At 43.7% G+C, this 26,310-nt stretch overlaps 1 protein-coding gene across 1 annotated transcript in view; it reads left to right on the top strand.

The window, feature by feature from the left end:
* KIF26B (kinesin family member 26B) overlaps positions 1-26,310 on the top strand; it is a 506,912-nt gene that overhangs the window by 348,621 nt on the left and 131,981 nt on the right. Inside the window, exon 5 of the mRNA XM_043923976.1 lies at positions 7,296-7,479. Coding sequence (XP_043779911.1) covers positions 7,296-7,479 — 184 coding nt within the window. The remainder of the gene's footprint in view (positions 1-7,295; positions 7,480-26,310) is intronic.

Raw genomic sequence — 26,310 nt, 5'->3', positions numbered from 1 at the left:
AGTAGACTCTTGAACACAGAGCACCTGCGGGGTGACTCGGAGGTGACTTGACTGACATGCATAGCCTATTAATTGCATAGTTCTTTGAAAGTGAAAGTGTTAGTCACTCAGTTGTGCCTGACTCTTTGCAACCCTGTGGACTACAGCACACCAGGCCTCTCAGTCCATGGGATTTTCCAGGCAAGGATACTGGAGTGGGTTGCCATTTCCTTCTCCAGGGGATCTTCCTGATCCTGGGATCGAACTCGGGTCTCCTGCCCTGCAGGCAGATTCTTTATTGACTGAGCTACCAGGGAAGCATAGTTCTTAGGTATATAGTTGTCATTGATTGATTGATTCTGTTTCCAGAGCACTGAGATGCATTCTAAGCAGCTTCCAGCATTCTTTTTGCATCTGTAGAAGGAGAGGTATGAGGCAGGGGAGAATGGCACAGAAGAATGGTGTGTGGTGGTGGTAGTTGTGGTGGTGGTGTTACTGTCATGCAAGGACTCGCTCTGGGTTGGGATTGTAGGAGTCGAGAAACCACTTTCATATAATTTGCCTTTCATATCCTAATTCTGGGCATGACCTGACTCACTCAGCTGAGACATTTTCCCCCTGTGATGAGAAGGTATGTTGCTAAGCAACTAGATCAGTAATTGGTAAATGCTTATATATGATTTGATTTGAGTTACATACAAAACTATGTAACTGCTTTTTTTCTGTCTTCATTATTAGGCACATGATTATCATTTGGTTTTATATTGCCCAAATGAAATAAAATAAGTGCTTCTATTTATCATATTGCATAACAGCATGAAGTGGTAGACTGACCCTAAGTCTAAAGCAGAAAATGAAAATCCTCATCTCAGTTATGACAATCACTAGTCCTGTGACTACAGATAAAATCAGGTAACTTCTGTGCCTTCATGGCTTTTTACGCCTGTACTTTGTGGTACAAATACCTTCTCTGCTTGTCTCACAGGACTGAGTGTGATGGATGTGACAGTATGTGAAAAAGGATTTAGAAAGAGTGAAACATTCCAAGATCTAAGCATTTCTAGAATTTCAGACACATAGTCTTGGGACTTTGCGTATGTTTCTTTAACTCCAAAAGCTGGATCAACTAAGAAGCCCTGAGCGGGTATACACCAGTGGTCCCCAGCCCTTTTGGCATCAGGAACTGGTTTCATGGCAGACAATTTTTCCATGGATCGGAGGTCATGGAAATTGTTTTGGGATGATTCAAGTGTATTATATTTATTGTATACATTATTTCTGCTATTATTACATCAGTAATGATGCAGTGATAGAGTCAACACTAATGGCATCCAGAAGGAAAGACCACACTGCACATCAGCGTCTCATTAAGTGTTAAGACATAAGACATAGGCTCTCAATTGCCTCTCAATTGCTGAAGCCTCAAGGAGTTGATAAGGGCAACTTGTAGAAGCCTTGAATGGGTAAAGTTTTAAGGGGTAAATTCATAGAGATTATCACTCTGGGTTAATGATGTGCCGCTAGTTGCAAAAATCAATCTATTTTCAAATTATAAGAGTGTCTGGCTGCTGTGTCTTAATGCAATATTGTTTGAGGTTAACCGTCAGCCATGTTTTGCCTCCTAGCAGTAAACATTTTATTTGAAGTCATGTCATGAATTATCTTCCTACACTAATGAAATGGATCATTTACATAAAAATCTGAAAAACCCCAAGACCCATATGCTTTTTGGTCTCCGGAGGCATGGAAATGACCTCAGTGACAGCCAATTAGAAAATGGAAAGGTGAAGGAGGACGCTTTTTATTCCCTGTTTGGAGAATTTCCAGAATGAGTAACGTGCTTCATGGCAGTGCCAGAATACTTTTAAATAGGCATTATTTCAAAATGAAGCCTAACTGATTTTTTTTAACACGTAGATGGATATCTTAACTATTTCCAGAGGGCTTTGCCTCAGACCACTGGTTCTTGTCACACATCCTCCCTATTCATAATCTGTTTTATTTTCTTCTACCCCTGTGTCACTGACCCCATGAATTTCCTGGGAGCTGCTGTGATCTGTCACGTCATTGCTTATTTACCAGACAGTCTTAATCCTCAGAGCATTGAAATATTTTATAATGGCACATAAGCCATCGGAGCCTATGACAGCCCTGGCCATTTCACATTAAATTGCCATGTGGATTGTCTTTTTACCTGCTGACACTGGCGATTTTACCACTCTCATCTCCCTCCTGGGTCAGGACCCTTTCTGGGCAACAGATGGGGCAGTTCTAAGGGCCTCACCCCGCCCTTTCTTGAGCAGTTTTTCAGTTGATGTCTCACCAGTCAATTGCTTGGGTTCAATTTAGTAGAGCTTGAATGACCTCTTAATTTTCATGAAGCTTTCACCCACCCATATGATCATCTCACAGTTGAACACCCCCTTCAGACAGGATGAAATGCTCTCAGAGTGTTGTTAGCAAACACGGTACTTAGAATTTTTTAAAGGAGGAAGAATCCTTAAAAAAACAACTGTACTACCTGATATTCCTGCTTGATATTATCTAAGGAGAGTTCTATTCTTCACAAAGCTAATAATTCTTACAATATTGTTAGAGCAATATTTTAGTAAACTCTAGACACTAAGGGGGGGGCAGACCCCAACTTAATTCTCATGGGATGCGTTTAGAATGAAGGGCTTCCCATTTAAACAGTCTGTAATTCTGAAAATCCAAGGTCAAATAGTCTATCACATAAATGCAAAAAAAGAAAAAGATACCCCATAAATTCCCCCTCTGATCTGTATAACTAAGATCTAAAGCTCTCCTCCACCTAAACCAATTAAATTTACTGGATAGTTATTTACCTCTTTTCTTTTTGATCTGGGTGGATCTGGCCAGGGGGAACAAGGAACCATCTCCTTTGAAGGTCATCTCAATTCTAAACTGATTCCTGAATTCAGATGGTATCACATTGATGTGTTAGGGTAATTGTCTCCTGTGTGAGACGAGTAAGGATGGAGAGAAAGGCTAGAGCCCAGAGGGAAGAACTGAGCTCGCTAGGTTTAAATTCTCGCCAAGTTCACATTATTGCTCCTCTCCTCACAGACTGATAATGCTTAGTGTGGCATCACTTTCTTTATAGCTGTTCAGTGAGTATTAATTTCATCCTGCTAGGGAGGCTGCCTTTTTTTTTTTTTAATTGAAATAAGGTTCAGAGAATTAAGTGAAGCCCAGGGATATTTAAAGATGTGTTCAGGGCTGAATAGCTGTAGGAAATATGTGATGCAGTCCATGCCAAGAATGAGTCAAGTAAATATTACTTCTCAGAGTTTTTAGGTTAACTTTTTGTTATTTAAAATCTTATCAAACAGCATACTCATCTGTTCCTCTCCCTACAAAAAAAAAAAAAAAGAGAGAGAACTTGTGAGACATTAATTACACAAAATAACTGCTAGCCAAAATGTCTTTACCTTTTCAATTCTTTCATGACTGCTGCTCCTTTATGTCACTGAATAATACAACTATATATGAATGACTTCTGTCCCTCAAACTTGACTCATCTGTGTATCATTGAAGTGCTCTGTAAAAAGAGCAGAAGCTGCTGGCCTTCAAGAAATTGAAACATATAAAATAGAGATCAAATAGCTGGTTAGGATGATGCCGAAATTAAAATAAAGTGTTCTTATGCAATATATGGCTCTAAACTGTGATTTCTGAGCTCTAGAATACTTCTGTTTATTTCATATATATGTTTTAGGTTTTGTATTTTTTTTGTAACTGTGATGTGAGCAAAGTTTCCCCCTTGAAATTTCATATATGTGTGTGTTTTAAGAAGAAAGTAGTTTTTATGTATTCTCCAAATAATTTCCTGCATTGAAGCCAACAGAGGCTTCCCTGAATGGAATAGAGATTTCAGGGATCATTTCAGTGTCTTTGCATCGGAAGAAATTTTGGAAATCATACCATGTTCCCAGTGTCTGCTTTCATCTCCCTGGTATTCCCTGTAAATGGCTTTCTAGCCACTACTTGGACACTTTCGATGATAAAAGCTATTTCAAGAAGCAGATCCATCACTAATGGGTTACTCTGATTTTTAGAAAGATGCCCCCTTTACTTATACCCCACAAATGCCCTTACATTTCCCCTGCCTGTCTTCCTACCTGTTCAGAGATGATATTATGCAATATGGGGAACAGAGACCTAGACTCAGTCTCAGTTCCACTGTTTATTATTATATTCCTTCAAAGTACCATATATTAAGCACTTCCTGTATACTAAACCCTTCACCTGCACTCTTATTTAATTTTCATAAACGTCTATAAAAGATAGATAATTTTTTTGTTCTGTCTTACTATGCAGAACCGAGGCTTGATAATAATATGTGTAATAATGATGATGATAATATTACTAAGTACCAACTATATGCTAGGGTGCTATGCTGGACCCTTTACAAAAACATTATCAGAATTTAAGTAACTTACCTATCACCTACATATCATCTATCTGAAGAAGCTAGATGTTCAAATAAAGTCAGATACTCAAAGGACTTTGGATTTAACTCTTTAAGCCTCATTTATTTGTCTGTTAAATGGGAGTACTATTAGTATCTTCTTCACAAAGTTTGCTGAGATTCAAAATATTGGCCTGAGTAGGATATCAGAAGGACCTCTGATAGGTCAAGTAAAATGGGGCTGAGGACCATGACATTTAGCAATCATGAGGTCATTTGTGGTCTTGACAAGAGCTGTGTCAGAGGAGATATGGGATGGATGTCTGGTTGGGATGAGCTTATAGGCAATGGGAAGAGGTGAACTGGAGAAAACAAGTGTAAACAACACTTTCTATGAATTTTGCTGCAAAGATGAGCAAGGAAACAGAACAGTAGCTGTCTGGGTAAGAAGAATGAAGAGAAAGACCTGTGTTTTATTTCTGAAGACAGGAGAAATAATAGCATGTTTGTATGCTGTTGGGATTGATCCAGTAATAGAGTAAAATTTTGATATATTAATATCAAATATCAAACATTATATTAATATCAGGAGAGAGACAGAGGAATGAAACCTTGACTCCTTGGGAATGCCCTTTATACACTTTAATTTCAAGGACCCTCTCTTTCCTCCTCTGCAGGGTCTGTGTGGAGGGAGTAAATAAATGCGCATGGGTAGTACAGATAAGAGAAATGACAAAAAGCCAGCATCTCTTCTGAGCTGCCTTTCAGTGTCACTCCCTTCTCCTCTCTGTCTCCACTTTTGGACCAGGAACCCCCAACTGGTGGGGAAGTGTGAACCACAGCAACTCCTTGGTCCTTTTCCCACCATCTGAAAGAATCCTAATGTGAATAGATAAGCACATGATCCATTCAGTTCCTAGCAGATCATCATCTTCATCCTTCTTCCTAATGCTCCTATGTCTGTAGGCACCCTGACTTGAACGCAGTAAGAGGTTGCTGTCGGTAGAATGTGATGGTCACACACAACACCTCTGGATGAGTCACTGTTTGTTCAAGGAGAAAATCTCACAGAGTAATGAAAACTACCAAGAGATGCACCAGAAGAATCCCACTTCACCTTTAGTTTTAGAGGGGCAGTATCAGAAAGAGTGGCAATGAAAGCATGAGAAAAAAATTACTCCTAGGTTTTTTTTTTTTTTTGCTGATTGGGGAAAGAAAGCACTGTGGAAATCCTTCCTAGTGCCCTTCATTTTTCATCATCTTACATAAATTCACTATAGAGGTCCCTAAGTTTGGCATTGGGACTGTTAGGGTATCATTCCATCAAAATCTGTCATTCCTCTGTAAATCACTCTTGTGAAAAAGATGTTCAGTTTTACAGCTAAGAAAAAAATTAAGCTTTGAAGTGGTAATTCTATTTGCTGTATTTGTGCAGTGGCCGTTTTGTAGCTCAGGGGATTTGTCAAAAGCATGACAGTTACTGATACAAAATTAAAATTAACCAGACCAGAGCTTAAGATTCGTACATGAAGATGGAAGGTGGTGGGAAGTGGGGGGTGGGGGGGTGGAAACAATGCTGATTTAATCTTTTTGAGCTACTTTGCTTGTGACCTGTTATGCAGTCAGTAAAAACATGGGATGGATTATAAGGTTTTGATGTGTAGAATAAATTCACAGTAGCCCATTTGTTTTAAGCTGCAGCTAAAAGGTTTCTTTACCTTTGGTAAGGAAACTGGAATTCTTAGAACAAGAATATAGTGTGAAAACACCAAGAATGAATCCAGAAGTGAGTATGTTATAGTCTGTGCCTTTGCCTTATTTTCCCCTCTTCTCTATGATAAGATTGTCATATTTCAGGTATTGTAGGACATTCTAATGAGGGAAGATGTGATGAGAACAACAAATGTTATTAATGACGGCAGCACCCTCCCTCCCACCTTTTCCTTTGCATCCTCTACCACCTTTGTGAGTTCTGACTCTGTCACCCCTTGCTCTTGCCCATGAATTGCATTTTGTAGTGAAAGAGCACCCTGCACAAAAGCCTGCTTTCCTCATGAGCTGCCCCTAGTCTCAGGACCCTATACCTTGGCTGCAGTTTATTCTGATTAGGTGTTATGTTTCTTTAACAACTTGATTTATATTTCCCCACTGCACTGGGGTCTGTGTTTTTCTTCCACAATCACATCCACAGCATACCTCGAACAGTCACCACATGGTTCTTTCTCAGACCAGTGTGGATTTTACAATGTGTTAGAGTTTCTAAAAAACTCATAAGGTCTCTCACACTTGAGTTTATACCAGGAGTTATGAAATGATTAACCTAATTGGTACTGTTTATCCCCAAAGATGGCCAGCTTTATTCATGCTTAAGCTGAGTGTTCGTGGATAATAAGCAGTTCTTTGTGGATGGAGGCTGCAGAACCGTGTGAGGTCATGGCATTGCTCTGCCGTGTGAAGGATCAGGCAGCTCCCTGGGTTCATTCATGGCGCTAGTGGTAAAGAACCTGCCTTTCATTGCAGCATACGTAAGAGACATGGGTTTGATCCTTGGGTTGGGAAGATTTCCCCTGGAGGAGGAAATGGCAACCCGTTCCAGTATTGTTGCCTGGAGAATTCCGTGGACAGAGGAGCCTGGCAGGCTGCAGTCCATAGGGTCACACTGAGTCGGACATGACTGAAGTGATTTAGCATGGCATGCACAACACTGGATTCGCTTGGTCACAATCAGGGGCTACCACCTGGCCCTTGGAGGAAGAGAGAGAACTGTTTATTGCCATAAGAACTAGGGGCTTCCTTAAGGGAAAGGACATACAGTGACCCTAGCATATCTGATTGTGCCATACGTTTTTCCTTTATGGTCTTTTTTCTGACTTTTTCCCTCCAGAGCTGCCCAGAAGTTAAATCTCTCATCTAAGAAGAAGAAACATCGGCCTTCCACTTCTTCTGTTGCCGAGCCACCTCTCTTTGCCACCAGCTTCAGCGGGATTCTCCAGACGTCCCCACCCCCGGCCCCACCCTGCCTGCTGAGGGCCGTCAGCAAGGTGAAGGACACCCCAGGCCTGGGCAAGGTAGGCGCCTGGGCCGCATCTGCTCAGGTTTCCACTGTGGGGCTCTGTGTCAAAGGCAAGGAAGAGAATGGGGGCTCAGCTGGATGATTAAAACAAGAAGGTGACAGGGAGAGAAGGAGACAAAATGAAATTCATTGGGAAGTACTGTAAAATTTTCCTTTGGTTACATATACGAAGTGGTAAATTAAGACATTCCATCTATTGGAGATGTGGTTTGATTTTGGCAGGAAAAAAAAAACAAAACACAAAACTCAGCCTTGTATTGATTGACAGAACTGTAACAAATTAAAGAAAAGACCCCAAAGCACAAAATTTGGAAGGCAGAAGCAGGAGAGACCAAGAGATCGTACAGGAATAAGACATAAAGATGCTCTCTCATTTCCCTGCGACACTTTCATTGTTCCTCCCCTTTAGAGAAATCACAAGTTCTTCTTTTGAACCAGACCACTGATGGGATTTCTGGGGAGCATTTGCTGTGTGCCATTCTAGCCAAGAAATGCAATTTTGAATTGTTACAGTTACTTAGAGATGAGGTACATAATGAGATGTAGGGACACCATCTCGAGACCTGGCTCAGCTGTGTTTAGGATAACTTTGTTTTTAGATGTCATCTCTTAACTCACTCTTCTGAGATGAACATCTGGGTGAAGTAACTTACAGTTTACTCTTCAATGGGTAAATAACCTGGGACTTATAAAAACATTTAGCTGAAGAAAGGGGTGGTTGTTTTCTTTCTTTTGCTTTCATCACAAGTAGGCTGGTCCATGCCACCTTGCCGGTCTCTCACCGCTGACTCAACAGCACTTGTTTTGGAAGCTGCAGGTCTTGCTGAGGGAAGTGGCTGCTCAACTATGTGGACTAATATTTTCCTTATTTGTTGTTGCTGTTGTTCAGTCACTTAGTCCTGTCTGTTTCTTTGCGACCTCATGGACTGCAGCATGCCAGGCTTCCCTGTCCTTCACTACCTCCAAGAGTTTGCTTAAGCTCTTAAGTTGATGATGCCATCCAACCATCTCATCCCCTGTCACCCCCTTCTCCTCCTGCCCTCAATCTTTCTCAGCATCAGGGTCTTTTCCAGTAAGTGGACTCTTTGCATCAGGTGGCCAGAGTATTGGAGCTTCAGCTTCAGTGTCAGTCGTTCCAATGAATATTCAGGGTTGATATCCTTTAAGATTGAAAGGTTTGATCTCCTTGCAGTCCAAGGGACATTCAAGAGTCTTCTGCAGCACCGCAGTTTGAAAGCATCAATTCTTCAGCACTCAGCATTCTTTATGGTCCAACTCTCACATCCATACATGACTACTGGAAGATTTTCCTCATTTAGGTCACTGATTCCCTTTCTCCTTGACCCTCAAAGTGATTATTCCCAGGTTCATGGTCTTCAGTGGCCTCAGCCTGACTAGTGGTCCTTCTGGAGTTTACCCCAATCCCTCTGCCCTTCTTCCTTCCTGCTTTTCTCTCTTCTCCAGCTTCCTCCCATACCTTCCCACCCCCAATTTCACCCCACTGGGAAAGTACTAACTTGCTAACTACTCTGCTATTCTTTCCAACAGAGTTTACATTTTAAGATTCTGTTGAATAGAGCAATATTCTTTTCTTTTTTTAATCACTCTATTTCCAACTAACCAACTACACCAAACTGCTCTCCAATTACCAAGCATGCCATACTCTTTCTGGTCTTTGCACACAGTAGTTTCTACTTCAGGTCTTCCCTCCATCTCTGTTAGACACATGGTCCAACTTTTAAAAATCAGTGTGAAAGTGAAAGTGAAAGTCACCCAGTCGTGTCCAACTCTTTGTGACCCAATGGACTATACAGTCCATGGAATTCTCCAGGTCAGAATACTGGAGTGGGTTGCCTTTCCCTTCTTCAGGGGATCTTCCCAACCGAGGGATTGAACCCAGGTTTCCCACATAGCAGGCAGATTCTTTACCAACTGAGCTATCAGGGAAGCCCCAAAATCAGTTTAGAACCTTCTTTAAGAAAGTGAAATCAGTCAAAGAATGAATTTCTATTGTGCCCTCTTCCTTCTTTAGTCCCAAGCAGTGCTTATTCTGGGCTTCCCAGGTGACTCAGTGATAAAAAATTTGCCTGTCAACGCAGGAGACTCAGGAGATGCAGGTTCGATTCCTGGGTTGGGAAGATCCCTGGAGAAGGAAATAGCGGCTCACTCCAGTATTCTTACCTGGAAAATCACACAGACAGAGGAGCCTGGTGGGTTACAGTCCATAGGGTCCCAAAGACACAACTTGTTGACTGAGCATAATGCTTATTCTAATGGAAGGCATTCAATCCTGGGATGCTCCATGGCATTGGAAAGGACTTTCCCGGGCCCAGAGGTAAAACAGGAAACCAGGTAGCAGGGCAGTGGCCTGGGCCCGGCCTCAAGGGCTGCTGTAGCATCACCAGCCGTGGAAGGAAATGGAGGAAACCCCATGAGCAGGACTCACGTGGGTGGTAGTGGCACGCCCTTGGGGGCACACTGAGGTCATAGTGGATGGCTGATAGACTGCCTCCTAAGAAGGGTGGGTACAAGTAATTGCAGGACTTTAAAAAAAAATTTTTTTTTAATTTAGTTGTGGTCAGGTACACATAACAGAAAACTTACTTTGTGAACTATTTTTAAGTATGTGTGGACTTTGGTTTTGCTAAGAGGAGTTTGGAACTTTAGTGCCAAAGCTGAACCACCCTGGACAAAGTGACATCAAATTCCCACTGCAGTCTCCTTTTCCTCTCCTGCTCTAAAAGACATCTTACTTCTCTTCTGAGTATATGTGAACCAGTATTTAAATGCTGTCACGCTAAAGAGGTACCCAACTATTAGCCAACCTGGGGCATCCAGGTAACCCACTATGACCCTGTCCAGGATGCCTCAAAATGAACCATGTAAGAAACCATCCTCCTCCATCTGTGACAGTGGCCCAGTCTGTGATTTCTAAAAGAGTTGTTGCAGATATATGTTCAGGTGGACCTGGGCCCCGAGCCTAGGGCCCTCTGTCCCCACTTCCTCCATCCCTGTCCCCTTTCCTGGAATTCTGAGACAAAGGAATCAGGGCATCAGGAGGGGCCTGAAACAGCAGAAGGACTGTTTCCAGCCATGATGAGCTGGGCCTTGAATGAAAATAATCTGGGGGGCACTGGTTCAATCTTGATTCCAAGATGTACTGTATGTAGTGATCAGATAGACATATAAGTAAGATAAGCAGTATAAGACCAGGTATAACTACAATTAATATTAAAGTCATTCATAAACTAAAGCTCACAAATGATACCCTTACTTTTTTTAAAAGCAAAATACTGTCCCTCTCACTCATTTGCAGTCCAATGTGCCCTTTTGAATGGGAGAGAAAGGGTGACATTACCAGCCAGGAATGCAGGAAGCCCAGAGCTTGTCCAGGGAAGTGGGGTCACCAGGCGGGGTGTCTCAGAAGATGACAGAAGGTGTGACTTCTGCCTGACGATCGACCTCGCGGCCGCTTCCAGCTGAGCATGGAGATGCAGGCGCTGGTGGAGAGGAAGGGACAGCGGGAGGGGGTATGCTGTCTGAAAGGCAGTGTCATTATATCCTTTAACTTGAAAACGTGTGTGATTGAAACCAGAGGTAGAGAAGTACACCTCCTCCTGCCTCCTCCCTCGGAGGCGTGTGCTTCTCAGAGTGCAAGACGCCCATGACTCTGCCACGGTGGCACCAATGGCCTGAACTTAGTGGAGGTCCATGTACCAGGCTCATGCTTTTCTCACCCCCTGAGAGTCCACTGCCATGAGGAACTGCATTCTGTGCTGAGTTGCTCAGTTGTGTCCAACTCTTCGAGACCCCAGGGACTGTAGCCCATCTGTCCGTGGGATTTCCCAGGCATATTCCCAGGCAAAAATACTGGAGTGGGTTGCCACTTTCTTCTCTAGCATTCTTCTTGTTTTTGTTGAGTTGCTCAGTCATGTCCAACTCTTTGCAACCCCATGGACTGCAGCATGCCAGGCTGCCCTGCCCTTCACCATCTCTCAGAGCTTGCTCAAACTCATGTCCGTCGAGTCGGTGTTGCCATCCACCCATCTTGTCCTCTGTCATCCCCTTCTCCTCCTGCCTTCTATCTTTCCCAGCATCAACATTCTTCTTACCTGTATGGAAAAATCCCTGTCAAGTTATCTCTGTTGCACAATTTACATATTAACATTTCAAAGAAATACAGTGGAGTTTCATATAGAACCTAAAGAATTGGCGCTATTACATTTGAAGTAGAAAATTTCATAGAATTGCCAAAAGTAACTCAATTATTTAACCTGGTCGGGGCGGGTGGTGGGGGCGGTGCTGGGGTTCTTGAGGCCCTGTGAGGAGCAAGCCCAGCCCAGTCCCAATTCTCATCTTCAACCACCAAGGACTCCTCAGGAGACCCGAAGACACCTTTTGTGGGTTTGTTTACAGTTAGCCCCAAGAAAACTGTGGCCCTGAGGGAGCAGGAGATTTCCCAGTGCCTCCTGAGTCAAACCCAGAGGTCAGGACCTGTGAGACATTTTATTCCCTTCTGTTTCATGTGACCTTTAAAAACTCGAGTGGAGACAAGAAAGTAATTAGACCATAAGGGTAGCAGAATAAATTGGGAACCAGTCAGCTTCATCCTGTAGAGGACAGGCTTCCCTTTTCAGAGTCGTGGTTGAGAAAGAAAGGGCAGTGACAGGCCAGGGTAGACACACAGCAAGTCAGAAGTGCCCCTCCTTCCCCTCCTCTCATCCCACTGCCGGCTGATTCCAGCAACAACTTTCCTCCCTCATCCCACCAGGTCCTCCACCCCGAGTTATTGCTGGCCCCCAAGTGCTTCTTGAGGCAGAAGCTTTTCTGGAGACCACAGTGATGGACAAACTTGGGGTAACTGCAGTGTACCTGACGCTGAAGCACAATACATAGGAAATATCTCAGAATCCCCAGCACCTAGAGTTGTACTTGGCACACAGCAAAGTTTACTGAGCACCTTCTATGCCTCAGATGGCAAAGAATCTGCCCGCAATGTGGAAGACCAGAGTCTGATCCCTGGATCGGGAAGATCCCCTGGAGAGGGAAATGGCTACCTGCTCTAGTATTCTTACGTGGAGAATTCCATGGACAGAGGAGCCTGGTGGGCTACAGTCCATGGGGTCGCAAAGAGTCAGTCATGACTGAGCTGGTGACGCTTTCACTTTTCTATGTGTCAGGCCCTGTGCTGAGCACTAGGCTTTGCCGCAATGGACATGCAGGCAGAATCCCTGTCCTGACAGCACTTACAATCTTTTCCTTTTAATAGTCAGCCTTAGACATCTCACTGACTTGGACCAAGATGAAGGATGACTTGACTTAAGGAAAACTTGGAATCACAGACTTCAAGTAATTCTGTCTAACTTTCAAGTTGTATAAAGAAGCTATAGTACTAAGTGTTGTGTAGAGACATTCTTAATGAACAGATAAAGATGATTAGTGGATCAAAGCAGCTTAGTCCCTGTTTATATTTCATGGGTTTGACTTTATGTAAATGATATTTATAATCTGTTTGAACATGGCTCCTTCTCCTAAGTCAGTAAAAGCTCTTCATGAAATTTGTTTGCACAATTAATTAACATCCATGTTTAAAGTTCATTTGTTAGTGTGTCACAGATTAATGTCAGAGCTCTTAGTGTTGGATTACAAGCTTCTAGAGCAAAGTGTATATTATCTGTTTAACTCACTCAGTATTTGACTCTGCAGCCCCACCACGGGGGCATATATGCTTTTAAGGGTGAGAATGGTGGTAGTGACAGTTACATTAGGGATGGTTGATTCTCCTCTTCCCAGAAGAATTCCTGAAGGGAAATACATGAAGCATGAAGGGAAAAGAGACCTTCTCTTCCTTCATAATCTCCAAGAATGCCTTGAAAGAATGGAATATCAACTCCCTGCCTTTGTTCCCTCAAATATGCTTTGTGAATACAAGAAAACTCCTATAGGTGGGTGCTAGCAACAAGGGAGGACTTCCTAGGGGGCTCAGTGGTAAAGAATATGCCTGCCAATGTAGGAGATGTTAAGAGATGCGGGTTCAATCCCTGAGTTGGGAAGATCCCCTGGAGGAGGGCATGGCAACCCACTCCAGTATTCTTGCCTGGAGAATTCCATGAACAGAGGAGCCTGGCAGGTTACAGTCCATGGGGTCACAAAAGAGCCAGACATGACTGAGCAACTAAACAACAATAGTAGCAAGAGAACAGACTCTTTGGAATTTGAAAAGATCATAAAAAGTGGATAGAGCAAACATGAAGAATTATGGAAAATTGAACTGGAACCAGGTTGAGGCAGGCTTGTCATACTCAGTGCATATCTGTAGACATACTGTGTTCCAGGGACTGCAGGAGGTGCCACTGCCCAGGCCAGTACACAGAAGCTGCTGGGCTGCTCTGGGCCACCTGCCTGCAAAGGGGGGATGGGGTATATATCCTGGTCTCCAGGGACTCCAGCCTCCTGTGAAAATGTTTGCCTGCCTGCCTCAGCTACCTCTCCTGAGCTACAGATGCTGTTTTCTTCTCCTGGGGATCCCCCTTTGCCTAGTTTCTGGGTAGAAGAAGGGTTGTGGTTCCCCTCATGCTGGATCCTAACCACCACTCATGCCCATCCATCTGTGCATTTCTGAAGCACTTCACTAAGATTTCTCTGTAGACAGTGCAGCCCCAAGGCAGGCAATTCCAAGCAGTCCTCAGCGTTGTGGTTTAGAAACAGACTTGCTTGTCTGGCTAGATTATCTTTCTTAGGCCGTATAGGTGGGAGCCACTATTATTATTCTTCACATGCTAAGTTGCTTCAGTCGTGTCCGACTCTGCGACCCAGTGGACTGTAGTCTGCCTGGCTGCTCTGTCCATGGGTTTTCCTTTCAAGAATACTGGAGTGGGTTGCCATTTCCTTCTCCGGGGGATCTTCCCAACTCAGGGATCAAACCTGCATCTCTTATGTCTCCTGCAGGGCAAGAGGGTTTGTTTTGTTTGTTTGTTTGTTTTTTACCACTAGTGCCACCTGGAAAGCCCTTCTTCACAGTGCTTGATTTTCAGTCACCTGTCTCTTATTTAGCACTACTTTTCAAACTCTGTCGCAGCATATTTTGACCTCTATTTTTAAAAAAATCTATGACAAACCTAGACAGTGTGTTAAAAGCAGAGATATCACTTTACTAGCAAAGGTTCATATAGTCAAAGCTGTGGTCTTTCCAGTAGTCATGTACAGATGTGAGAGTTGGACCATAAAGAAGGCTGAAGAATTGATGCTTTCGAATTGTGGTGCTGGAAAAGACTCTTGAGTGTCTCTTGGACTGCAAGGAGATCAAACCAGATCAATCCTAAAGTAAATCAACCCTGGATATTCATTGGAAGAACTGATACTGAAGCTCCAATACTTTGGCCACCTGATACGAAGAACTGATTTGTTGGAAAAGACCCTGATGCTGGGAAAGATTGAAGTCAAAAGGAAAAGGGTGGCGGGTGGCAGAAGATGAGATATATCACAGACTCAAAGAACATAAATTTGCACAAACTCTGGGAGATAGTGGAGAATAGAGGAGCCTGGCATGCCACAGTCTATGGGATCACAAGGAGTTGGACGTGACTTAGCAACTGAACAACAACAACAAAAACATAAAACATATTCTCTAAATAACATCTCCCCCTCCACACACATGCACGCACTCACTCTCACTCTCTGCTTGGCTCATGTTACCAGGTCCTATATTGTCTAGACTTAGTTTAATTCTAAACTTCTCCTTATTTGGTGTGTAGACTATAGGATAGAAAAAATAAATGAACCATGTGTGGTTTTCAGTAGAGATTCTTTCCCTTTACAGATTTATTAACATTTTTAGAGCAGAAGTCATTCAATTACTAAGCCCTTGTGACACTGTAAGGAAGAAGCAGCCAAGATTCCTGTTCAGTTTATGTTCTGATAGAAGAGGATAACAGTAAAATTGAAAATTAGATTAAAATTTTAAATAAGATCTTTTTAAAAGTACTAACGAAGCTCTTATTCATTTGTTCAACAAGTAGAAGTGGCTGATCTAGCTCTTGCTTGTTCAGGAAGTGATGCCAGGCAATACCAAGGAGAAAATTCATGCCTTCCAACACACCAAGTCTGAGTTATTGAAATAGTATGCAAATGATCAAATTCATCATTTCTTCCTTTCCTCATCCTAAAACTTTACCAAAGCAAAGAGGAAAGATTTGAGTTAGCCTTTAACATTCATTTCCAGTGTCCTAATGTGATGGAAAATTCTGGATCTCACTGCTCACTCACCAGGGATTACTCTCCCCACTCCCTTAAACACGCCAGACAGTAGAAAGGAATCTGAGCTTTCTATTTTGGTGTGCTTTTGTGGGTTGGGGAGAAATAGACTGCCTAAATAAAACATGCTCATTCATCAGGATAGCTGGCTTGATAGCTTTGAAAATTGAATTGTTAGCTCTTCTGGGAAATAAACTCATGTGAACTTCCACTCCCTAATTACAGTTCTTTTCTGTGCTCTGTTGGTTTTGGTTGAGTCGGCTAAGCTCCTGTAGTTAGTTTGGGTTTTTTTTCTCCTTTCTTTCTTTCTTATTTTGACCCCTTCTCCAACCTGTATCTCCAGAGAAAGGAGACTTGAAGAAAATGTCCTGACTCATTAATCTTCGTGGTTTCTTCACCATCACCACTCTGTCTCCGTCCCCAGCAGACGCAGAGTGGTCTGCATCTGTCCTAGAGCCTGCCCTCCCTTGCACATGCACAATAAGCTGCTGCAACACCAGACCCTCAAGCTCAGGAGCTGAAGGTGCCCTTCTGGGAGGGCAGTGCTGGTCCTGGAGCCAACCTGAATGGCTAAGTGATGAGGCAAGACTTTTCTCTACATCTGCTGCCTTGTCATTCTTGAGTTTAGCAGGCTCATTCTTGCAAAGACAGAACGTGTTGGGAAGATGTTCTCCATTAAAGGCTACTGGACAGAAAAGTCATGGTAAACCATGTGTAAAAGAAAGCATGAGGGCCATTTTTGTTCTTCAGTATTGGTATGACTGCCTTTAAGACAGCTGATCAAGTTGTATGGATATATTTTTCTGTTGGCTTCATTATTAGGTGCAGACGGAGAAGGGTAAGCAGCATATTTCAGTTTAATTACATCAGATTTCTGATAGGATGGCACATTAACATTATATATAGAACACTAATTTTCTGGTTTTCTTTGCCTGAAATATCTACACAGAGCAAACTGCATGAAATGATTCATGGGTAAGCAGGGAGGAAGTTTGTATTCTTTCAGTGCCAGCTTACATAAAGAACACTCAAAAAATGTTGAGTATTTTATGGTAATTCTGTCTACTACTAGGCATCCTAACTGGGCATTCAGCGCAGTGTAGGAATCATCCTGCATGATAGAGCTGTCTTAAGAAGGCAAAAGCACAAACAACATCTAAAGGACAAGACACTAGTGGGGATTCCCCGGTGGCTCAGTGGTAAAGAATCCACCTGCCAATGCAGGAAACACAGGTTCAATCCCTAGTCCAGGAAGATCCTGCATGCAGAAGAGCAGCTAAGCCAATGGGCCACAACTATTGAGCCTGTGCTCTGGAGCTCAGGAACCTCAACTACTGTGCCCACAGTGCCACACCTACTGAAGTTGTGACCACATGAGCACATGTAGAGCCTGTGATCTGCAACAAGAGAAGCCACCACAATGAGAAGCCCAAGCACCACAACTAGAGAGTAGCCCCAGTTCACCGCAAGCCCAAGCAGCAGTGAAAACCCAGCTCAGCCGCAAAAGACCCTAGCGGTCTTTGGCCCTGCTTACTCCTCAGCACTGAGCTTCCCTTGGGGGGGTGACACCGGGGAGAAGATGCTGCCTAGTGCTGGCACTCTGGCAACGTGCAAGTGCCGGCAGCATCCCTCCCTGAGAGGTTTTCCCAAAGACCGTCTTGTCCAGTCCTCTCCTTTTGCATATGAAAAAACTAAGGCTCAACAAGATGAAGTAACTTTTCAACTCATTTTTGTAGGAGAAGTCAAAAGTTTAAGCTTTGGAGTATAAACGATTGTGAGTCATGAAGACTTTAAGGCAGAATTTGAGTGAGTGATTCATTTTTTTACGTGTTTTTATTTATTTGACTGTACTGGGCCTTAGTTGTGGCTTGCAAACTCTTGGTCGCAGCATGTGGGATCTAGTTCCCTGACCAGGGATCAAACCCAGGCCCCCTTCATTGGGAGCTCAGAGTGTCAGCTCCTGGATCACCAGGGAAGTCTCTGAGTGAGTGATTCTTAAACTTTCCCCTAATTTTTGTGACTTCAGCTTCGATTTTATGACTTTTTAAAGGAATTGAGATGATGGGAGAGGGGTGTGTGTGTATGCACACATATGCACACACTTGTGTGGTAGGAGGTGGAAGGTGATTTTTCTAAGGGTTTTTTTTTTTTTTAAGGCTATAAACCTCTAGCATAATTGGAGGATAGGTTTGGGGCTTCTCGGAATACCTATAATCCCTAATTAGCATCCTGACTTATGGAATGGAAACACAAGATAAAATAAGGGAATTCTCTCTGGAATAAATGCCACTTTCTCAATTAAACAAAGGGCAATAAGATGGATTGTAATGCCAGAATAAGGCTTTTGATCATTCTTTGTCCCAAAACCACATTTTAGTCAGGCTCAGCTCAATTTAACAATTACTGATATCAAGAGTATGGGAAGCGTAGGTATATTTTAAACTAACATTTCTAACATCTTATCTTTCTATGTCTTTCTCTTGCTAATGGCTGAAAGAAAAGTTAATCATGATTTGCTATAATTATCCCATTAAAATGGATTGATAGTAATGTTTTATAAAAAAAAAATAGTGAGTCCAAACTGCTGAGTTAATTAGAAAGTTGTCCTTTGTGCCTCAGAGTAGGAAATGCTATTCTCGCCTACTCAGTGACTAGCATAACAAAACATTTGAATTCCTTTCTAATGCTTCATTGAGCTGAAATGTATCATTATGGAGGGGGAAAATCATTCTGATGCATTCTTAAAAGCAAAACATATTTTGCTTAGATTGTTAAATAGTTTCTGAAATAAAAATTGTCTAGCTTCTGAGAGGCACAACACTCCCTGTGCTCTTTCATAATCCTTTACAAGTTCAGTTTAGCTCTCTTCTGTAATGCTGTCTTAGTCTGTCCCAGCTACTATAACAAAAATACCATAGACTGGGTGGCTGAAACAACAAAAATGTATTTCTCTCAATTCTGAAGGCTGAGCAGTCCAAGGTCAGGTTCTGGCAAGGCCTGTATCTGATGAGAGCTCTCTTCCTGATTTGCCTGCAGTCATCTACTTGTTCTTCACATGATAGAAGGCAGAGAAAGAGCACAAATAAGCTCTCTTGTCTCTTCTTATAAAGACACTAATCTCATTCATGAGGGCTCCACCCTAATGACCTAACCACGTCCCAAAGTCCCCACCTCGAAATTCCATCACCTTGGGGGGTAGGATTTCATTACATGATATTGAGGTGGTCACAAACACATGATCCACAAACCAATCTCCAAATTCCAGTCTTGAATTTGAGTATATAACTTTCTAGATGAAACAACGGTAGTAGAACCATGGCAGGGACAAAATTCCTGCCAAGTTTCTCTTCCTGTTCCCTTGGTCTTGCCTGTGTGTTCCACACTACAGCCAACTATTCATATAAAAATTTTGTCATGTGCAACTTAGTTGAGATCTCTTTACCACCAACAATGAATATCTGGCAGATTCATTAGTGGAGCAGTGTACCAGCTGTAGCTAATCAGAGGTTTTGTTCTTGCTGAAACCACTGATAATAAAATCATTTTGTTTCCAGTGCTAGCTTCTTAGGTTTGTAGGTTCAGTTCTGCATGTTCAGGAGTGTGAACTCACAACAGTATGCCTGCCAAGGGTAAGAGCGCTCTTGCCTGCCCCATCGCTGTTCCCAGATAGCCCAACTTAATCCCTGGTCCCCTACCCACCCCCAGAGCAGCACCGCCTACACTGTTTATGACCCTTGTCTGTATCTGACAACTTATAGCACAGCTGTTAGGCTGGAGCAGCTCAGGCCAGCTTCGGCAAAAGGCAGAGAATTGAGACCATGCAGTGAGTTTGGTTTAGCGGGTACTGGTGGAGGAGCTGCTGGGGGCCAGGCGTGGCTCTCTGGAAGCTCATGTATGTTGTGGCATGTGGGGAGAGCATGGGACCAGGCAGTGTGGAACCAGTTTGCAAATTCCTAACCTACAGCTATCATCATTAAGCAATCTGCTCCTGGCTCTTTCTGACCCTCAAACAGTAAGTCTGGAGAGGTTGAAAGTGAGTATTAGTCACTCAGTCATGTCCTACTCCTTGCAAAGCCATGCACTGTAGCCAGCCAGGCTCCTCTGTCCATGGGATTCTCCAGGCAAGAATACTGAAGTGGGTAACCATTCTCTGTCTGGAATCTTTTGGGGTTTTTTCCTTCAGCAGCTTGGCTACTGCCCTACCCCATACCCACCCCTTGAATTTGGGAAGAAGAACAAAGGGCCTTTGGGAATGTCTTACCCTACAGATGAGCTGAGGGACAGTTTTCCCTGTCATTGTGAACTTGATCTATTCCATGATTCAACTATTTTGAGAAAAACATTTCACCATATTTGAATCAAAAGGTTTTCAGTGAAGGGTACAGTTTTTAAAACCTGATCAGTAAAATACTGCCTGCACTGTGTTGTCAAGTAAAGCAGTTGTTTTTGTCACTAAGTCCTGTCCAACTCTTTTTCAACCCCATGGATTGTAGCCTGCCAGGCTGCTCTGTCCATGGAATTCTCCAGGAAAGAATACTGGAGTGGGTTGCCATCCTTCTCCAGGGGCTCTTACTGACCCAGGGATCAAACCCAAGTGTCCTGCACTGGCAGGCAGGTTATTTACCACTGAGCCACCAGGGAAGTCCCATATAAAGCAGTGGAAAGCTAAAAATCATAGGAATTGGGAGGTCAGAGAACAGGGATTGTTGATCTACCTTCAGCTACTCTATCCCCCATTCTATAGAATGTGATAAAAATTAGCACCCTGCAGGGGCCCCAAAGGACTCCAGGACTAAGAAAACACCATTCAGGCTACCATCAGCTACACCATGCTGAAATCAGGCTGTCTACTCTGGTTCCCAGTACAAGTGGCCAAAGCATGGGCAAGAATGGCATCCAGCCTGGAACATTTGCTGTTGTCTGAAGGTCCTGCTGTTTCTTTGCTCAACTTCTGCTTGGCTGGTTCCTTCCAAGCAGGAATGCCACTTCCTTGAGGAAGATTTCCCTTCTTAGGTGCCCAATTAGGGTGCTTTCATAGCATCCCAGGTTTCTCTTCATTGCAATCATTACTCTATAGATAACTGATCTCCTTAATTCCATGTTGAATGGTTCTCACTATTGGCTGTAAGCTTCTTGAGGATAGGGCCATGTCTCTTTTGCCACCCTTTGAATCCTACACATGTGCTCAGTAAATTGTAGGTATAGCAGTCAGGGCTCTCTAGAGAAGCAGAGCCAACAGCATATGTGTGTGTGTGTGTGTGTGTGTGTGTGTGTGTGTGTGTGTGTGTGTGCACACATGCAGAAAAAGGGGTGGGGGGGATACACACAGTTATGGAGGCTGGCAAGTCCAAAATGTATGGGAAGGCTGGCAGGTTGTAAACCCAGGGGAGAGTCTGCTAGCAGAATTCTGTTTTCTTCCATGGAGGTCAGTTTTTTTTCTATTAAGACCTTCAACTGTTTGGATGAGACCCATTCGTGTTATGGAGGGTAATCTGCTTTACTCCAAGCCTGCTGACTTAAATGTCGGTCTCATCTAAAAATACCTTCCGAGAAACAGTGCCTGACCACATAAATATCTGGGTACTGTGGTTCAGCCAAATTGACATACAGAATTAGCCATCACAGGAGGTGAATGAAAGGATGATGGGAATCATGACCTGGGTCTCAGTTATGCATTGATGATCTGTGTGAGACTTATGGCTCACACCTCCTTTCATCCACATTGTCTCCCTTGATCTTTCATACAGCTCTGGGAAGTGGGCGGTGTGGGGGGAGGGGACAGTGTCAGGCCCTGCTGATAGATGAGATTCAGAGAAGGTAAGAGATGTCCCAAAGGTGTCACAGCTTTTCAGAGTGGATGGGAACATTCTCCAGCTTTGTTTTAAGTCTTCATTTCTTGATCTTGCAACATATATTGGCCATTTCTTTGTGCCACTGGAACACTGTTCTGAGAGTTTCACGTGTATTAACTTGTTAAATCCTCATTACAAGTCTGTTGGAAGGATCTGATATAATCACCCCCATTTTACATCCAAAGAAGCTGAAACAGGTGTGAGAAAGCTGCCCAAGGTCATGTTGCCTGGTCGTGGTGGAGCCGGGATATACAGGAGCCCCAGTTCTGGGACTTGTTCTCTGGACGGTTACGTGATGCTGTCTCTCTGCACCCTTCACACGCAGACATTTGGGTTCAGGAAGGGCTCAGTAAGCAAAGGTCCCTGGTTCTCGTGCTGCAGCTGCATTTGCAGGGTGCTGAACATGGGCGAGACCGGGGCTCGGCCTCCCTCCTCTATGCCAGCATCCCGCTGTCTCCTCGCCACTCGTCATCTGGAAGAGCTCTGTTACTGTCACTGTGACAGTATTTATCACCCGTATTAAAAGCTCTAATGGTGTGAGTTGCCTGTATGGCTCCTGTTTCCATGCAGGAGCGAAAGTAAACTAATCTTCAGGGAATCCCCTGGTGGTCCAGTGGTTAAGTGAGATGCAGGACATACGGGTTCGATCCCTGGTTAGGGAACTAAGATCCCATGTGCAATTGGGCCTGTGTGTCGCAACCAAGACCTAATGCAGCCACACAAATATTTTTAAAAATACTGTGTTAAAAAAAGAAAGTAAGCGAATATTCAAAATGATTTTTTAAAGGCCAAAACAAACCCCCAAAATGTCCTAAATTCCATGAGAGAAAAGGCCCTTGTACTCTAGCCCAGAATAGTGACAACCCTGGGTCAGAGCTGGGTGGGACCTGGAGCTGACCTAACAGTGGATCCCATCCTAGACTATGTTCAGCCATGTGGGCAATTCAGTCCCATTAAAATTCTCTGTCTGGAACACCAGCTCAGTGACAATAGGGATGTTTGAATGTCAACTCTTGTTTCAGGAGGTATGTTGTGAGGATTCATGGAGCTGTGGTCTATGGAGACAGTGCTAGGAGAAGCAGCGCTCCCTGAGCCCCTTTTGCTTTCCCTCCATGGCTGTCTTCTGCTGTTAATTTTCTCTCATATTGGACCACTCTATCCCCCTGTCCACACCTTCCCCCTCTTCCAAATCTGGCTAAGCGTCTCCTTTAGTCAACATCCCATATCTATTCCCCAAATCTGGTTTCTCTGGTGTTTTGCACCTTGTCCTACCCCTAAGCAAAGATTCTGCACATTGACCATTTACTGCTTTATATTGCTCTCATTGTTTTATGGGTATAATTTATCTCCTCCACTGAATGTTCAGTCTATGAGAGTGGAGATTTCGGTTTATACTGCTTTCATATCCCCACAAATGTTTAGCCATATGCCAGGCAGATAGAACTCCCTGAATTGAATGACATTAAAGTAAAGAGTATAACAGTCATTTTGTGATTATTTTTCTTGCTTTTGCCTACTCCATCCTTCATTCACTTATCCATTATCCATCCATGCATGTATCTGTCCACTGATTGGTTCATAAGACATGTGTGATGTACCTGCTATGTGCTAGTAACTTTGGGAATACACAGATGAGTTCAGAATGCTCTCTGTCCTTAAGAGTTCCAAAAATTGCTATTCAAAAGAGTTAAAAATCATTCTTTAGGTAGACAACTCAAACTAAAAATACCTATTATTGTTGTCATCACTCTGGCTTATCATGGCAGATAAAGCTGAAATTTGTGCAAGATAATTGGCTTCCTGGTGAGTTTTCTCCCTCATTCCTTTTTTACTGAGCACACTATCATATTCCTAAAGTATTCAGATTACATTGTGATGACAGCTGATAGTGCAGCAGGCAAGGGACGATGTATCAATACTTCTGTTTCGTTTTTAACACTTTGATGTACTACCCACAATTCCCCTGCAATTAGTTCGTATGAATGAATCACGGTGGCCTGCAGAGAATCTATGTTCCTTCAGACTCTCTCTTAAGAGAACTCACATGTCCTGTACTGAGAGATAGAATTCCCCTGAACGTATGTGATAAGGAAGTTGTACTTGTCCTCTCTGAGGTGGGCTGAAGCAAGGGGCTTTTTTTAAGGTTGTATAGAAAGCTGTCTACCCTTGGGGGTTATGTTCCTCCATCCCCTCTACATCCTCCTTCTGCTTTTATCACCGAGGCGGACACTTCCTACCTTTCAAACTTCCCGTGTTGCCTGGTTTCCTGTGAGATGCTCCTGCTAAGATATGAGACTGGTATCAATGGTCAGTGTGATTCTGAAGCTATCTTGAAAAATATGTGTACTCGAAGGTGGTACAGTCTGGAGTGGGGGTCTCCTTTAGTGGGACCTAAAGGAGAATGAGAGGGGTTTGTCTTAATTAGAAGTCTTTTTAGTTTCAAGCAAAACTGAAACTTTTTAGTTTCAAATGGTCAGGAGCGGGAAATGACTGGAGGGATGTTGGTGTCTGTGGACCCAGAGCAGGGAAAGTCAGGGAGGTCTGGAGCAGGGCTCGCTGAGGCTCAGGACTCTCTTTCTCCCTCTGCCTCTTAGTGGTGCTTTCTCCACATTTTGGCTTTGGTCTTCAGTTCAGACCAGCTTTTGCCCTCCCATACTTGCTGACAGCTCTGAAGTCTATCTTACAGCTTCCACCAGCAGACCCCACAGACTCCTCTCTCACCCTGAGCTGAAAATTCCAGAGAAGGGCTGGGGTTGGCCCCGATTAGGGTGTGGGATGTAAATAAGTGTCTGTTCCCATCGGAACATCAGGGTTGGAGTGAGGAGGAACATGTCCAAGTAGGAGAAGATGCTGCCCCCAGAAAGGCTGAACAGACAAAGGAAAGCTATCCTCGGGATTCGCAGGAAGGTTTAGTGAGCATTTAGGAAGAAAGAGTAATACAGGGAATGATGTGCCTCAGATTAAAATGCAACCTAATCAGTATTTACTGAGCTATTGAAATAAGGATTTCTTTGGGAATTCATTTTGTGGATCACTCATTTAGCAGTTTCTAAGGAAGAGTATCATGCCTATGCAAGAGAGCTTACAGAAAAGGTGGATGACCTTTTCTGTAAGGCCAGGCTGACCCTGGCCTAGACGCAGGGCCAGCAGGTGACCACCTGCAACTTGTTAGGCTCCTCTTGTGAAGGACAAGAGTGGTTTCCAGACAAGCAGGGGGACAGAGCCCAGATTGTGCCAGCAGATGTCCAGATTCTTCACCCCACTCCTGTCCAGCTGATCACGTGGCTTCCCTTTCGAGTTGACCCTTGTCCTCAACTGAAAATCCAAAATATTCAGCCGGGGGGCTGCCAGAGACTGCTCCTGCTCTCCAGCCCCACCTTCTCCCGCTGGCCCCTCAAACCCAAGTGAACAGTTTTCAGTGCTATGAGGAGGAACCTTCCTCTTGCCTCCAAGGCTTCAGCCATGCTCCGGCATCTTCCTCCTTGACTCTTCATCTTTCTTGTTGGGGATTGAATTCGGGTGCTGTTCTCTCCTAGAAGTTTCCCTTGGGCCCCCAAGCCTCACACTGTCCTTACAGCAGCCATGCAGGCCCCAATTCAGTGTTTATTTTGCTGTGTTGGGTTTGGCCCACTTCCCCTCCCTGGAATCTCTGAAGGCAGGAACTTCATCTGACTGTGCCCATGTCCAGCGCTCCCTGCACACATAAGTGCTGGATAAACGTTCATTCGCTGGGGATCAGAGGGCAGAGAGCTGCGGGGACAGGGCGCTCACCATGTCGCTGTGCTGCCTGCCCTCTCAGAACATTCAGGTTGAATGATTTCAGTCACCATTTACTTGCACAGCAACATAACAACTTGCGAAGGGCACGTGTATTTGCAAGGCAAAATGCCTGACATTGTCACTCAAAAGACCTCAGTTCCAGGGCTCACTTACCCAGGCTCAGGAAGAGGTGATAAGGGGAGAGGGTAGGTTGATGCATTTTGTGTCTGGGCGGTGATGTCGTGTTACATAGGATGCTCTCAGATCTTTGACAGGAGTTGAGGCAGAATTCTTGTCAGATGATATAAGAGAAACAACTCATCATTCTGCTACACATACTGGAATCTATTATGTGTTTTCTTAAAGCCTTTGTGTATGCTGGCTCATAGTACTTAAATTGAAATGTAAGGAAATCTGCTTTTACTACCAAATGGACAGCAGAGTAATGAGGGTTTTTGATTCGTACTTGGGTAAGTCTGTTCTTTTCAATTAATATTTTCAACACTTTGGCTGCAGATTTCATGCCACATTATATTAATATGTTACCGACATGCCAGGCCCCTTTGCAGTGCCTCCCTGTCTGTTCACCTGCTCTCCTCTCTGCCAGGGATGCTTGTCTTCCCATCATTTGTTGGCCTCGAAAAAGCCGTTCTTCCCTCCAGGCCCAGCTCCCTCCTGCGTTACCTGCCATCTGTAGCCCCTCCCCCTTGTTGCACCTCCATGCACTGTGCATGTAGCCCCATGCAGACCGTGAATGTGGAAGAAATGGGTTGTATCTTATTAATCCTTTTCCTTTTTTTTTTTTTTTTGGTGTTTATTCATTTGAAGACACAGACACCCATTACTTCAATTCATTGAGCATCTCCCCCTTGGCTTCTCCCCTCTTGGAAGGAGACTCAGATACCCCCAAGATGCAGATCTTGTCTTTAAAGAGCTTTCCTTCCGTTAAGGGAGGAGAGCCT

This window comes from Cervus elaphus, chromosome 14 (genome assembly GCF_910594005.1).
Source record: "Cervus elaphus chromosome 14, mCerEla1.1, whole genome shotgun sequence".
NCBI lineage: Eukaryota > Metazoa > Chordata > Mammalia > Artiodactyla > Cervidae > Cervus > Cervus elaphus.
The sequence above is the reverse complement of the archived record's forward strand: the minus strand, read 5'-3'. Positions and strand labels throughout refer to the sequence as shown.